This window comes from Vicugna pacos, chromosome 8 (assembly GCF_048564905.1).
Source record: "Vicugna pacos chromosome 8, VicPac4, whole genome shotgun sequence".
NCBI lineage: Eukaryota > Metazoa > Chordata > Mammalia > Artiodactyla > Camelidae > Vicugna > Vicugna pacos.
The window spans coordinates 54,914,816-54,931,275 of record NC_132994.1 but is presented as its reverse complement, the minus strand read 5'-3'; the positions used below and the strand labels follow the sequence as shown (position 1 = coordinate 54,931,275).

Below are 16,460 nucleotides of genomic sequence, written 5' to 3'. Positions count from 1 at the left end.
ACATAACCAAAGCAATGAAAATGAGATAAAGTAAAAAGTATCAGAAAGTGTTTGATACAGAAGACAACTAAGAGAGATCCAGTTTATGTTTAACTGGAGTCCCTGTAAGAAAGAAATGTAAATTAAGGAATTTATATTCAATTAAGCTATCCTTTAAGCATCAAGGATATAGAGAACTAATTTTAAATATGCAAGAGTTCCTGAGAAGCCTATACCCATGAACCTTTCTTGAGGAATTTACTAGAAGATAGACTTCATCAAACTAAAACCATGGTAAGGAAAGTTTAGCATAAAGATTGATGATGAGCATTTAATACATTTAGTTATGTATACAAGACTAAAACAAAATTGGAAACAAGAGTGGAAGAGTAATATATCACATAATGTGTATTAAATGTTATATGTTGCATGTTCTAATATAAATAAAATAAAAAATATAAATAAAACAACTCAATATCTGACACAAAAGGGAGGGTAAAAAAGGAAATCAGAATAAGCTCATTGGTTGTTGTATATGCAATTAAGTAGGAGTTAAAATAAATGCCATTAAAAACTCACAAATCAGATAATAAATGGTTAATTTTTTTAAAGAGACTACTGATAAGGATAGCAGTGAATCTGTATATTGCTTTGGGGCCATTTAACAATATTAATTCTTCCATATTATGAAAAACTGTATGGAACCAAAATGGATAACCTAGAGGAGATGGACAAGTTTCTGGAAACATAGAGTCCACCAAGACTGAATCAAGAAGAAACTGACCACTTCAACAAACCGATCACTAGAAATGAAATCAAATTAGCAATAAAAAACCTCCCTACAAATAAAAGTCCAGGACCGGATGGCTTCACTGGGAAATTCTACCAAACATACAAAGAAGAACTCATACCAGTCCTTCTCAAACTCTTTCAGAGGATTCAAAAAGAGGGAATACTCCCAAACTCATTATATGAAGCCACCATCATCCTGATACCAAAACCAGGCAAAGACGCCATCAAAAAAGAGAATTACAGACCAATATCACTGATGAACAATAGATGCCAAAATCCTTACCAAAATATTAGCAAATAGAATCCAACAGCACATAAAAAAGATTATACATCATGATCAATTGGGGTTCATACCAAGGACACAAGGGTGGTTCAACATACGCAAATCAATCAATGTAATACATCACATCAACAAGAGAAAGGACAAAAGCCACATGATTATCTCAATAGATGCAGAAAAAGCTTTTGATAAAATTCAACATCCATTTATGATAAAAAACTTTCACCAAAGTGGGTATAGAGGGAACACATCTCAACATAATAAAAGCTCTATATGACAAACCTACAGCCAGAATAGTAATCAACAGTGAAAAACTCAAAAGCTTCCCACTAAAATCTGGGACAAGACAAGGCTGCCCACTATCACCACTCCTATTCAACACAGTCTTGGAAGTCCTAGCCACAGCAATCAGGCAGGAGAGAGAAATAAAAGGGATCCAGATTGGAAAAGAAGAGGTAAAAGTGTCTCTATATGCAGATGACATGATACTATATATAGAAAACCCTAAAAGGTCCACACAAAAACTACTAGAAATAATCAAAGAATTCAGCAAGGTAGCAAGTTACAAGATTAATGTTCAAAAATTTCAGTTGCATTTCTTTATATTCATGATGAATCAACAGAAAAAGAAAGTAAAGAAATAATCCCCTTTAAAATAGCACCCAAAGTAATAAAATACCTAGGAATAAATCTAACCAAGGGGTTGAAAGACTTATACATGGAAAACTATAAACCACTGATGAAGGAAATTAAGAAGACTTAAAAAAATGGAAAGATATCCCATGCTCCTGGATTGGAAGAATCAATATTGTTAAAATGGTCACACTGCCCAAGGCAATCTACAGATTTAATGCAATCCCTATCAAATTACCCAGGACATATTTCACAGAACTAGAACAAATCATAATAAAATTTACATGGAATCACAAAAGACCTAGAATTGCCAAAACATTACTGAAGAAAAAGAAAAAAGCTGGAGGATTAACTCTCCCAGACTTCAGAGAATACTACAGAGCTACAGTAATCAAAACAGCATGGTATTGGTTAAAAAAAAAAACAGACATATGGACCAATGGAACAGAATAGAGAGCCCAGTAATGAACCCACAAACTTTTGGTCAACTAATCTTTGACAAAGGAGGCAAGAATATACAATGGAATAAAGACAGTCTCTTCAGCAAATGGTGTTGGGAAAACTGGACAGCAGCATGTAAAGCAATGAAGCTAGAACACTCCCTTATACCATACACAAAAATAAACTCAAAATGGATCAAAGACTTAAACATAAGACAAGATACAATAAACCTCCTAGAAGAATACATAGACAAAACATTATCTGACATACATCTCAAAAATGTTCTTCTAGGCAGTCTACTCAAGCAATAGAAATAAAAGCAAGAATAAACAAATGAGACCTAATGAAACTTACAAGCTTCTGCACAGCAAAGGAAACCATAAGTAAAACAAAACGACAGCCTATGGAATGGGAGAAAATTTTTGCAAATGAAACTGACAAAGGCTTGATCTCCAGAATATATAAACAGCTCATACGACTTAATAAGAAACAACCAAACAACCCAATCCAAAAATGGGCAAAAGACCTAAACAAGCAATTCTCCAAGGAAGACATACAAATGATCAATAGGCACATGAAAAAATGCTCAGTATCACTAATTATCAGAGAAATGCAAATCACAACTATGATGAGGTATCACCTCACACCAGTCAGAATGGCCATCATTCAAAAGTCCACAAATGACAAATGCTGGAGAGGCCGTGGAGAAAAGGGAACCCTCCTACACTGCTGGTGGGAATGCAGTTTGGTGCAGCCACTGTGGAAAACAGTATGGAGATGCCTCAAAAGACTAGGAATAGACTTACCATATGACCCAGTCATCCTGCTCTTGGGCATATATCCAGAAGGAACCCTACTTCAGGATGACACCTGCACCCCAATGTTCATAGCAGCACTATTTACAATAGCCAAGACATGGAGACAGCCTAAATGTCCATCAACAGGTGACTGGATAAAGAAGAGGTGGTATATTTATACAATGGAATACTACTCAGCCATAAAAACTGACAACATAACGCCATTTGCAGCAACATGGATGTTCCTGGAGAATGTCATTCTAAGTGAAGTAAGCCAGAAAGAGAAAGAAAAATACCATATGAGATTGCTCATATGTGGAATCTAAAAAAAAAACAAAACATAAATACAAAACAGAAACAGACTTATAGACATAGAATACAAACTTGTGGTTGCCATGGGGGTGGGGGGTGGGAAGAGACAGACTGGGATTTCAAAATGTAGAACAGATAAACAAGATTATACTGTATAGCACAGGGAAATATATACAAGATCTCATGGTAACTCACAGCAAAAATAAAAATGTGACAATGAATATATATATGTTCCTGTATAACTGAAAAATTGTGCTCTACACTGGAATTTGACACAATATTGTAAAATGACTATAACTCAATAAAAAATGTTAAAAAAACTGATAAAACTGCAAGGAGAAATAGACAAATCCACCAATAAATCATATATTTCAAAAACCTACCTCAACAATTGATAGGACAAGTAGAAAATCAGTAAGAATATAGAAGACTTAAACAATATTAAGAAACAAATTCACCTAATTTATGTTTATAGAACACTTCACCCAACAGCAGCAGAATATGCACTAATTTCAAGTTCACACAGAAATGTATTCCAGTCCATAAAACATCACAAAACTTAAAATGTATTCAAGTCAGAAGATGAATATTATTTGAACATAATGGAAATTAGAAAAAAGTAATAGAAATATATCAGGAAAATTCCCACACATTTGGAAACTAAGTAACAGACTTCTAAATAACACACGGGCCAAAGAAGAAACCTAATGAGAAATAATAGTCTTTTAATTTTAATGGAAATGAAAAAACACAACACATTAATCTGTAGTGTCAGTGCAATCACAATCAAAATCTCAGCAGAGTATTTTGTTTGTTTGTTTTTTGTTGTTGTTATTTGTTTTGAAGTTTTTTTTTAAGAAATTGAGACACTGATTCTAAAATTGATACAGAATTGTAAAGGACTTAAAATACCCAAAAGAACAAACGTGGAAAAACAAAGTTGAAAGACTATATACTACATGACTTCAAGATTTATTATAAAGCTAGTTATTAACATACACAGTATGATATTAACATAGAGATAGACAAATAGGTCAAAAGCATAGAATAAATTCTAGTGTAGAATAAATACATAAACAAAAACAAAAATAGATGCAAGTAGGGAAAAGGTAGGAACTTTATGGTTTAATTTTCTTCTTACTAGATGAGAGGGAAATAAAAGTCTTATTAAATGTTGCTTTTGTGACCTGGAGGGAAAAATTACTGTCTTTCAAATTGAGAAATTTGTAGCCTTGGGGTTAAGTTACTATGATGTTAAGTTACTATAGTTCAGAGTCTAAAAGATAAGAAATTTCTTAATTAAAAGAAATGAATCAATGCAGGATGTCCAAGACTCTCAACAACTCTTCAACCAAAAGAAATAACTCCTTTTGTCACATATTTTACATTTTAGCCATCTATTTAAGATTTCCTTTAATGAAAGATTTCTACTACTAAAAAAAGTATTAGAAATTATTTATTTGATCATAACGTTTTTCATCAATAAATTTGAAACAATTAAAAAAAATATTAATTCTTCCAATCCATGAGCATGGAATATTTTTCCATTTATTTGTGTCTTCTTTAATTTCTTTCATTAATTTCAGTAATTTTCAACATATATGTATTTCACCTGCTATATTAAATTTATTCCTAGGTATTTTATTCTTTTTGATGCAATTACAAATGGGATGGTTTTCTTAATTTCTCTTTCTGATAGCTCGCTATTAGTATATAGAAATGCAACTAATTTTTGTGTATTGGTTTTGTATCCTGCAACTTTTACTGAATTTGTTTCTAATTAGTTCTAACAGTTTTTTTATGGAGTCTTTAGGGTTTTCTAGATGTAATATCATTTCATTTGCAAATAGTGACAACTTTACTTCTCCCTTTCAAATTTGGGTGCCTTTTATTTCTTTTTCTTGTCTAATTGTTCTGGGTAGAACTTCCTATATTATGTTGAATAAAAGCAGTAAGAATGGGCATCTCTGTCTTGTTCCTAATTTTAGAAGAAAAGCTTCTAACTTTTTACTGTTGAGAATGATTGGTCTTCCAATGGCATTTTTTACAGAAATAGAACAAACAATCCTAAAATCTGTATGGAACCACAGAAGATCCTGAATAGCCAAAGTAATTTGCGAAAGAAGAACAAAGATGGAGGCATCATGCTTCCTGACTTCAATGCATTACAAAGCTATGGTAATTAAAACAGTATGGTATTGGCATAAAAACACACAGAGATCAATGGAACAGAACAGAGAGCTCAGAAATAAACCCACACTTATATGATAAATTAATTTACAATAAAGGAGCCAAGAGTAAACAATGAGGAAAGGACAGCCTTTTTAATAAATAGCATTAGAAAAATGGACAGGCACATAGAGACAAATGAAACTGGATCATTATTTTACAACATACACAAAAATTTACTCAAAATGGATTAAAGACTTGAATGTAAGACCTGAAACCATAAAACTTCTAGAAGAAAATACAGGCAGTAAGCTTCTTGACGTAAGTCCTGGTGATGATCTTTCAGACCTGACACCAAAAGCAAAAGCAAAAACAGCAAAAAGAAACAAGTAGGACTACATCAAACTGAAAAGTTTCTGTACAGTAAAGGAAGCCAGCAACAAAATGAAAAGGCAACCTACTGAATGGAAGAAAATATTTACAAAACATATCTCTAACGAGGGACTGATATCCAAAATATATAAAGAATTCACACAACTCAACTGTGAGAAAACAAATTATCCTGTTTTTAAAATGGGCAGAAGATCTGAATAGACATTTTCCCAGAGAAGACATACAGATGGCCAATAGGTACATGAAAAGGTGCTCAACATCATTTATCTAGAAAAATGCAAACCAAAACTACAATATCACCTCAAAACTGTTAGAATGGCTATTACAAAAGGCAAGAAATAATTAAGTGTTAGCAAGAATGCGGAGAAAAGGGAATCCTTGTTGGTGGGAATGTAAAGTCGTGTAGCCACTATGGAAAATAGTGTGGAGGTTCCTCAAAAATTTAAAAATAGAATACCATATGATCCATCAATTCCACTTCTGGGTATTCAGCTGAAGAAAATAAAAACATTAACTCTAAAAGATACACGCATCCTCATGTTTGGGCATCAGAACTGGAACTGAAGATGTAAAACCACCTTTATTTGCAGATGATATGATCATGAACTTGGAAACTCCTAAAGAATCAATAATCTTTAGATAACAGAGAAACAGGTGCTTTCCAATGTTGACATGTGGGATGGAAACAAGTATATTTCTTATGGATGGGAATTTGGTAATATCTAACAGAATCATATATATATATATATATATATATGTTTATATGGTTTGTGTGTGTGTATGTGTGTGTATATATATATGTACATATATGTGTGTGTGTGTGTGTGTGTGTGTGTGTATTTACCTTTTAATCCCTCAATCCCACTTCTAGGAGTAGACTCTGAAATTAATTCTCTAGTGATGTGAACATACATATATACAAAGTCATTTATTCATTTATAAAATATATGAAACAAGCTAAATGCCCATATATGGGAGAGTAGCTAAATAAAGTATAGCATAACCACATAACGGAGTATTATGCAGAATGAAAAAGATCTCTATGAACTGATATACAGTGATTTCCAAACTACTTTCTGAGCATTGTAAGGTAGCAAATAGGTAAATGTATTGTGAACAATAAGAATCAGAGGTCATAAATTTGGAAAAGGAGAAAAAGTAGAATGAACCCTGTGTGGTGTGGGATTAGAAATGGGAATATGAATAGAGATAGATATATTCATACATAGATACACATGTATACGCACATACATACACAGTTACATATGTACTATTCACAAACACACATACACTCATGCTGATTTTTTTCATCTATAACAATCTTAACCTTAACAGTCTATAGCCTTAGCCTATAATTAAACCTGAAGAAATAAAATGTCACAGTTTTTAAAATCAAAATTTTAAAGATATTGGCTATTCAATCTATAGCATAGGAAGATATTACTCTAGGAACAACTGTTAGGAAAAGTCTTTTAAATAGAGTAACCAGGCTAATCTTTAAATAGTAAAGAATTTATTCCTATATGTGGCCAGATCATAATAACAGAAAAATAAAATATTAATCCCAGGGGCAAATATTCAAATGTGCCCAGACCATATTATTTTTATATTAGTAAGACAAACACATTATCCTTCATAAAAGCTGCAAAGATGCAAATGCTACTTGATATTTCACACTGAAATATATCAAAAACCACTGACCTTACAGTAAAATCATAGGAGCAAGAGGCCAGCACAGAAGCATGAAATGGTGAAAACTACAAAAATCAAAAACAAAAAACTTTCTGGGGTTAACTGTAATTATAACGTGCTATCTCATGTGGTCATTCTCATGAACATTATAATAAATTAAAGTTTAGTCAAGACTGTCACTTAAAATCATGCTTTTCAAAACCTTATATGCTTCAATTCAAGGCAAAAAGCTTCTAGACTTTTAAATACCCATCTATAGGAAAAACAGTTGTTTTCACATTCTTCAAAGAAAGTCATCTCTCAAGACTTTTAGAGTTTATATTAGAATATTTCCAAAATGTTGTTATTCTGGAAAAATAAAATACAATTTCATATCCAAAAAGGAGTCCTAAAAATACAAGAGATTTAAGATACTGCATATATATAATTATGTAATTTACCAATTTTATGAATACATATTATGATCGCCATTACCACAAATATCAAATAAACATTCAAATGTTAAACAATTTTAAATAATTTTCTTGTATGTATATCATAGCTAATGATATCAAGGTCAAAAACCACAAATTTAAAGACAAGTAATATCTTATATAAATAATAAACATGCTTTAATAGGTTATGCTTTGCAATTTTATTTCTTCAGTGTTTTTCTTACCAGTACTTGAGTGGTTATATACATATATATAATTACATTTGAATGCGCTTTATCATTTGTGAAATACTTTCACTACATCACCTACCCTATTTCATTCTCAGAAGCACAATGAAATATATGAAGAAAATATTTTTTTCACTACTAAATCCTGGGTGCCATTTTAAAAAAATAAAACAGGCACTGTTTCTCATATGTTGAACTGTAACCAGCAAAATTTAAAATATTAACTGCAATTTAGAATTTTTAAAATAGGAATAATATAATTATCTTAATGAAAAGATCAAAAAGTACATTCTTACCCTGAATGTAAAGCACAAAGAATGAAATTGGGAGATATCTTTTAATAAGATGTTTTCCACAGTGACAGCAAAATTTACCTAAATAGAAGCTGGGAAACTAACTTACGTCACTTTAGAACCTGACAAAACTGGGGAGAGCAGCAGAAAGAAGTTACCTCATCCTCTGCTGTTTGCAAAGTGGAAAATTTTCTATACCCTAAACTTTGTAAACATTCATACATACAATCATGCTGGGGAAAAGAGAGAATTAACCATCTCTCTGTATGAGTTTCAACAAAGTAAAGTGACCTCCTTCCACTGAATAGAAAATTATAAAAAATATAATACGAAGAGTAAATTACTATAGTTTAAAAATATTAAAGTAATAGTAGATGGGGATGACAGAATGAGAAAAACATTTTTATTTAATTGTAAGTACTGACTGACTACATTGTTCCAACTCATTCAATAATTATTCAAATATTTTACCTAATTTTAGCTTTCAATGTTCATAATCACTAATTGGATAACAAAACCATGCATAAGAAAGAATCGATAACCCCATCCCCTGAACACCATTTACATATACTTCATTGATGGTATTTATATCTATATTTTTATTCTATGTATAAAAAGAAAAGATAAAAACTTACTTTCACTCTCCTAACAGCATAGGTGTGACCAAGAAGTTCAAATACTGGTTGCCGTACATTCCTCAAGTCCCAGCCTCTCAAACTACAATCGACTGCCCCCGTCACCAGCAAATTCTGAAAACAATTCAGAGAAAAGTAAACTGTGACATCTTTGTGGTTAAGCTGTACCCATTTCCTACTAAAAACCGTATCTATTTCTGGTACTTATTTAATCTGAATTCAGGAGTCACTCTTGAAAAGTTATATAACAGTAGAGAAAGGAATCAAAATATACACCATGAAGCAAAAATTAGTATGATTTGAAAAAAAGGAACTCAGTATGCTTTATGTATATAATGGAACACTATACACAACAAAAAAAGGCATAGTCTCAAACAGTACTGTAAATTTTCCAATCTGCTTGTAATAGTGTTAATAAGTACATTAACATATTAAGAATTATACCTGACAAATAAGCCCATCTTTCTCTGCAGCATGCTCTAAGTTTTACTAGGCATTAAAAGGCAAAGGGACTGCTAATTTACGAATATTTGAAAGCATGAAGGGTATAAATTAAATTTTTATATGTTTTTCTAAATCTAAATCAACCATCACTCTCAACTCTCATTGGCCATGTCTTAATATAAAATCTAATTCTATCTGAGAATATATGCAAAAATGGTAAGTCTTCTATCTTGTCAGGTTTTACAAATTCTGCTATCTAGAACCTGAGATGAGTCCAGAGATTCTGGCTCAATAGTCCAAGAGCCAGGTCCATACTCAGCCCCATTTCACATCATCCAGAGCAGTAATTCACTGTCTGAATGTGTTGGGCTTTGATGTAAGCTCATTTGAAAAAAAAACTTCAAAGTTTTTTTTTAATTTTAAACCACTCTCAAGAGTATATCAGTATCTTTTTTAGAATTTCCAGAAGTATAATATGTAGTTCACGATTTTATTTTTCCATTTGGAAAATTCATTTATGATGAGTGAGTTTTGAACTACAGTCATCAGCACTGAAAATTTTACTAAAATCAAGTATTATTGAATTATGTACTACATTTTCTTTTAATCTATTTTCTTTTTATTTAAAGAACTCAGTCAATGCAATGTTCTCTTTTGGTAATTAATTTAAAATTGGGGGGGAAAAGGTATATGTTATACTTATTTGTCATAGTCAACAGACCATTCCAGGTACATGAATGTACTTAAACAGCATATCAACACTTATTTAATCCATTTCTATATCTAATTCTTATGCTTATATGGTTAGCTAAAGCTTTGCAAAAGGACACTACTATCTTAAAGAAGCATGAAGCCTGGTAAGGCTTACAAGGGAAACAGAAAATTTTAAAAACTAATGGACTGTCAAATTAAAAATCAAGTTGCAAATAGTTCAGCAGCCTCACTAGCAAAGTGAACAAGAAATGAAAGCAAAAGCTGATACAAATGCACAGGGTTAAGATCAATAAAGAAAAAAATTACAGAAATTGTAAAGCAGTTTCCCAAACAAACAAGTAAGGCTGCACTGTTGAACTTTGAGAATTTCTGTTTCTTATTCTGCTTGTTTTATGTCCACTTAAATCCAATTAATGCTAATGCAGGTCACTCACAATCATCAATTAGAAATGAAAGGGATTGAATTTAACTTAATGGTCCATAAACACTACCAAAGGCCACATAAACAAAGATAAATAAAATCTAAAACATCTCAACATTAGGGAGAGCTTGGCAACTCAGGACAGAGCCAGACAGGGTACCTCATTATATTTACACCAGTCACAACTCAAAATTTCTGCCTGATGGGCTGGAACCACAATTCTGACTCCAGTTGCCTTCACGTCCCAAATTCTCAGAGTCTGATCACCTGGTGAAAGAGGAAGACGATCACTTTCAATAACGCCACTTGGATGTTCAGTATCCATGATGACGACGAGTCAAGGGAAAACATACCACTTTCACTGCCGGGAGACTTCCATCCATATATCAAATATACAGATACACTGTTTTTATACTATAATAATGCATAAGAATTACTAAAAGTGACGAACTACAGAAAAATAAGGCAACATGATAACGATCTTAGATCTACTCAAAGCAGGAAAATCTGAATCTCACACTGAGACAAGCCCAACAATGACTGAAAACACACCCAATGCATTTTTCTTCAGGATAGGAAAAGGCCCTGAAAATCCTTGTTTCTTGAAAATAAAGTTAAGCACCCAATACCAGCATGTACCACAAGAAATAAAATGATAACAGTTTTACAGTTAAATGTGAGCAAAGTCTACCAAGTCAAAATGGATATTTTGAAATCTCAGCTTTTACATTTATTTTATTTTAATAGGCCATCCAAACGTATATTTTTCATCTTGGAAAAAAAGTTGAGGAAATTTAAAGATTATACTTTGAATTATTACAAAAATGATTTATATCACATAGCTGCACAAAGTCAACCCTGATTGTTTTATATGCTGTTTGCCTTCAATTTTGTAAACTATGAGGAAATGACAAAATGATCAGATAAAAAACCCAGAATATATGTGTATCTACATCAAAAGTAAATTATAAACAATAACTGATCATGCAAGAAAGCTAGTTCAGCTTAATGAAAAAAAAAAAGTCTGCAGTGTGATGGTAGTCATGATCTTGATTCCATTTAGTAGTTGTGTGACTCTACACAAGTTACACAGTGTCTCTGAGACTGATTCCTCATCCCTAAAAAAGAAACAGAATGCCTACATGCAGGATGGTGCAAGACTTTAGTGTAACAAAGTTCCTGCAAAGCACATATACGGTCTCTAGCACATGGTAGATACTCTAATATATGGTAAATAAAAATGCTCAATTTTAAAAGTTTCCTTTGGTTATCTGCACATATTTTCCTAGAGTCCCAATTCTAAATCATAGGTCATTTAACTAAATTCAACAACTTTTGACAATGTTTCTCTGATTCTTTGCAAGTTGCTTAAGAAAGATAAAAATTAAATTGCTGGTGGTAATGAAATACAGAGGTTAAGAATGGGGGCTTTGGGGTTACAGAGCTTGGTTCTAATTCAGCTCAATCATTTAGTAGCTTTTGATATCTAGTCAAGTTACTTAACATCCCAGATTCTCATGTTCCTTACCTATAATAAAACACCTGCTTTATATCGACTCACAGAGAACAAACTAGAGGTTACCACTGGGGTGGGGGGAGGCGGGGTTGGTACAAAACAGGGGTAGGGGATTAAGATGTACAAACGACTAGGTATAAAATAAAATACAAGGATATATTATAAAACATGAGGAATATAGCCAAGATTTTATAATAACTATAAATGGAGTATAACCTTTAAAAATTGTGAATCACTATATTGTACAACTGTAATTTATGTAATATGTGAACCATTCTTCAATAAAAACAAGACCACCCCAAAAACAACAAAACTCTGCCTTATAAAGTTGAAATGAGATAAATTTTTTAAAAAATAGATTAAAATAACAAAACATACCCATGATTAGAAATCATTCCTATCCCTATTAATAACAAATAATAACTCGTATTTATTGAGTGCTTCCTATATGCCAAATGCTGGTCTAAGCATTTTATATGTATAGTTGGCCCTCCACAGCCATAGGTTCTGAATCTGTGGACTCAACCAACCATGAACAGAAAATATTTGAGACAGAAAAATTCCAGAAAGCTCCAAAAAGCAAAACTTGAATTTGCTGTGCTGGCAACTATTTACACAGAATTTATGTTGTATTTACAACTATTTACATAGCATTTACATTGTGTTAGGTATTGTAAATAATTTAGGGATGATTTAAAGTACCGGAGGATGTGCATAGGTTATATGCAAATACGACTACAATTTATATAAGAGACTTGAGCATCCAGGGATCTTGGTAATCAGGGAGGATTCTGGAAAAAAAATCCTTGACTGATACCAAGGGACAAATATATTAACTTTTTAAAAACATCACAGCAAATGACGTAGAACTTTTGAAAATATAAAAAGTAATTCCTGTGGTAATTACAAATGAGGAAACTGAAACATACGGAAATAAAGTAACTTGTCAAGATAGCAAGCTATGGAATCAGGACCTGGAACTGGAACCCAGGCAGGCCACCTGGCTCCCCAGCCCGAGTGAACTACGACTACACTATGCTGCTTCTTAATGTTGCTGGAGGAAAAGCACCACATAATCAATGTTGGCTGAGTCTTGCGGAATTATTCTTTCAATTTACATATTAGCTCTTTCTATAAACTGGGGAAATATTTAATCACACACACACACACACACACACACACACACACACACACAACAGTCTGTCACATTCGCTCCAGAGTTATTTTAGAGGTAAAGGTAATAAACACAACAAATAAAGTTGAAACCTCTATTGTATTTCCAATCCCATTCCCCATCCTCCTTGCCCAGAGGCCACCACGGTGATGGAATCTGGTGTGCATCCCTGTAGTGTGTTTTGGTACTACTTTTACTACATTTTTATAGATTCATAAATAGGTGTTTTTGTCTTGTGTGTGAGATACAAAGACTTTTTAAAATTGGGGGGGCGAGGGTAATTAGGTTTATTTATTTATTTATTTATTTTAAAAAAATTTTTAATGGAGGTAACTAGGGATTGAACCGAGGACCTAATGCATGCTAAGCACATACTCTACCACTGAGCTATACACTCCCCTAAATATTTTTTTAATTTAAAAACACCCCCACAACTACCCCCAATTCTCAACTTAGTGATACGGTAATGCAGTATGATGGGGTTTTTTGAAAAAATAAAATAAAACATAAAAACACCATCCTCCTACTTTACAAAAGGTTGAAAACCACTCTAATGAAAGAGAGTAACTAACATCTTAAATCTGGCTAGGGATGGTGAGGATAAGAGGGAGTGATGAGCTTGAAAGTACCAATGGAAACTGTTCAGAATTGGTACAGACTAAAGCTCCAAAAATTTCAGGGTCCTAATTATAATCACTCTGACTGTAGTCTAGCCACCAGTCAGTAGCATTTGTTTCAGAATTCTAAGCAGCTTTGATAAAATGATCTTTCATGACCTTCCCTAAACTTCAGTGTTTAAAGCAGGGTGGTGTGGATGTCTGGAGCTTGGTCAGCCCAGCAACAGCCTTCTAGGAACAACATCCTCTTTTCACCATGTGATTCTAGAAAGATCTATGGCTCAACACAGCTGACTGGCCAAGGACAGGTGTAAGCAAGGCCAGTCACAGTATCTCATTCTCTGTCCCTACCACAGCTGACAGGTCAAAAGTAGGTACTTGGGATTTTTCTGACCTATCACTGAAAGAATGATAGCAGTCTCTCTCTCTTATAGCAGAATTCACAAGTTATAAAATTGAGGGGCTGCTGGTGGTCATGTGTTTCACTGTAAGGAGAAAGCTGGCCTGCAGAGTCAAATCAACAAGTGGAGAAAAGTCGAAATTAGAGACAGAGAATGTGTCCTGGGGCCATTCAAGCACCACTTCCCCTTCTGGGATTGCTTTTCAATAAATTCTACAAAGACCTGAGATTGAGCAAGTTCTACCATCTGTAGGCAAAGGCGATCATTGTGGAGATAGTGAATAGGATTCACCTGAAGCTTCAGAGAAGAGTCTAGCTCCAGAGAAGAACATTTGATTCAGCACAAGGTGTCAACTAAAACACAGGAAATACCTACATGATATATACTAGCTCTCAAAAGCATATATTTCATATCAGGTCTGAAACTGCAAAGCCTGTTATAACCATGACTACAGCATTGTTTAAAGTTCAATGAGCTTGAGTTCGTCATAGTAATTATATTTCTAACAATTACACTTTATGGGTGTGTGAATGATTTAAAGTACCAAAACACTACAATAAATGTGGACCAGGAGATTAAGAAGTAACTGTTATTCTAGCAATAATATGGGTGAATCTCACAAAACATAAGGTTGAGCAAAAGAAATCAGACTTGAAAACTCAAAAACAGGTAACATTCATCTCTGCTATTTGGAGGCAGGACAGTGGTCAGTCTCAAGTAGGGGGTGGAGAAATGTAATGACTGGAAGGATGTTGGGGGGCCCTCTGGGAACGCTGTTTCTTGACCTGGGTGCTGGTACACAGCTGCATTCATTGTGAAAATTCATTGTGTTGTACACTTAAGATTATGCCCTGTCCTGTATGTCTCTTATATACTCAATGAAAGGTTAAGCAACCGCAACAAAGACTGGACGGATGCTTATTTCAAATTTCTCTGGGACAACATTTTGGTTCCTCATCAGAATATTCAAGCAACATTTTTTAAAAAGACCATGGCTTAGGTCGTCCCCTCTTGCAGTTAATGCAAAGGGCACAAAGAAGCGAGAACTGCTCTGGAGGAGCTGAGAATTCCACTTGTGCTACACATGGTGGGCTCATCACCCTCATCACTTTGTTTTCCAGGTAGGAAAGGGACCTTCTGGCCAACTGGTACCATGACTCATTCAACTCTTTTAGCCACCAGGACATCCATATTTATATTGTTTTTTTAATTGCATTTTCCAGACAACTGGCCTTTCATTGTCAGCCAGACGTTTATCAGGGCCCTGTGACAGTGCCACAGACCCACCTGCATTACCAGCTTCTCTTATCAGTTGCAGACCTGCCACTGGCAGCAGAACCAGTGGATTTAAGTACATAATATGGAACAGGAAGTGCTAGCTACAACTATGTCCAGCCTTAAGAGGAAGTTGGGTGAGGAGAATGAGAGTAAATGTTGAGTCTGAAACTGTGAAGTGAAATGAGTAGCAAAAGGATGCATGTTGGGCCCAAATAATTTAATTTATTTGAAATGCCAGATGCCTATCAGATGCAATGTGACTTTTTTTTTAATAGAGTAGAATGAGGTTTTTTTGACTACAGGACCCCACACATTCAGGCATGGCTATGATTTATGCAATTACATGGAGTCTGTACTAGCAATAATTTAGTTTTCATGATTCAAAAGAAAGGTTATTTCATATTAATCCTCTTTATGTAAAGAGCTCAAATAGTCTTCCCTTCCATCTCATATACTTTAGAAATAGGAATTCTGTACTAATTCAGCTTTCATGAACTAAACAGAACCAATGTCCTTAAGAGAACTCTAATAAGGAAGACCTAAAGCTCAAAAAACTCCTCCCTTTTTGGTCTGTCTTAACTTAGCTAATGATAAATTTAATTCCAGATTTGCAAATTCCATACAACTTTGAAGGTGACTAAATTCCTGGAAAAACTTAAATGCTATATTCTCAGGTATTATCTTAAAATATAAACTGTTACAAACAGTTGAATGACATAATTGGCTATACGTGTGCCACAGGATGAGGCATAAAACTACATCTTGACTGCCTAGCATATAAGCTTCTACTATTTGTAATATTCTTAAAAACAAACATT

At 33.5% G+C, this 16,460-nt stretch overlaps 1 protein-coding gene across 1 annotated transcript in view; it reads right to left on the bottom strand.

Annotated features, from left to right (window-relative positions):
* The window catches only part of PEX7 (peroxisomal biogenesis factor 7), a 73,052-nt gene that overhangs the window by 33,835 nt on the left and 22,757 nt on the right, over positions 1-16,460 (bottom strand). The window contains exons 6-8 of the mRNA XM_072965911.1: positions 10,817-10,923; positions 9,078-9,191; positions 7,498-7,553 (exon numbers count right to left, since the gene is read on the bottom strand). Of these exons, the coding sequence (XP_072822012.1) occupies positions 7,498-7,553; positions 9,078-9,191; positions 10,817-10,923 (277 nt within the window). The remainder of the gene's footprint in view (positions 1-7,497; positions 7,554-9,077; positions 9,192-10,816; positions 10,924-16,460) is intronic.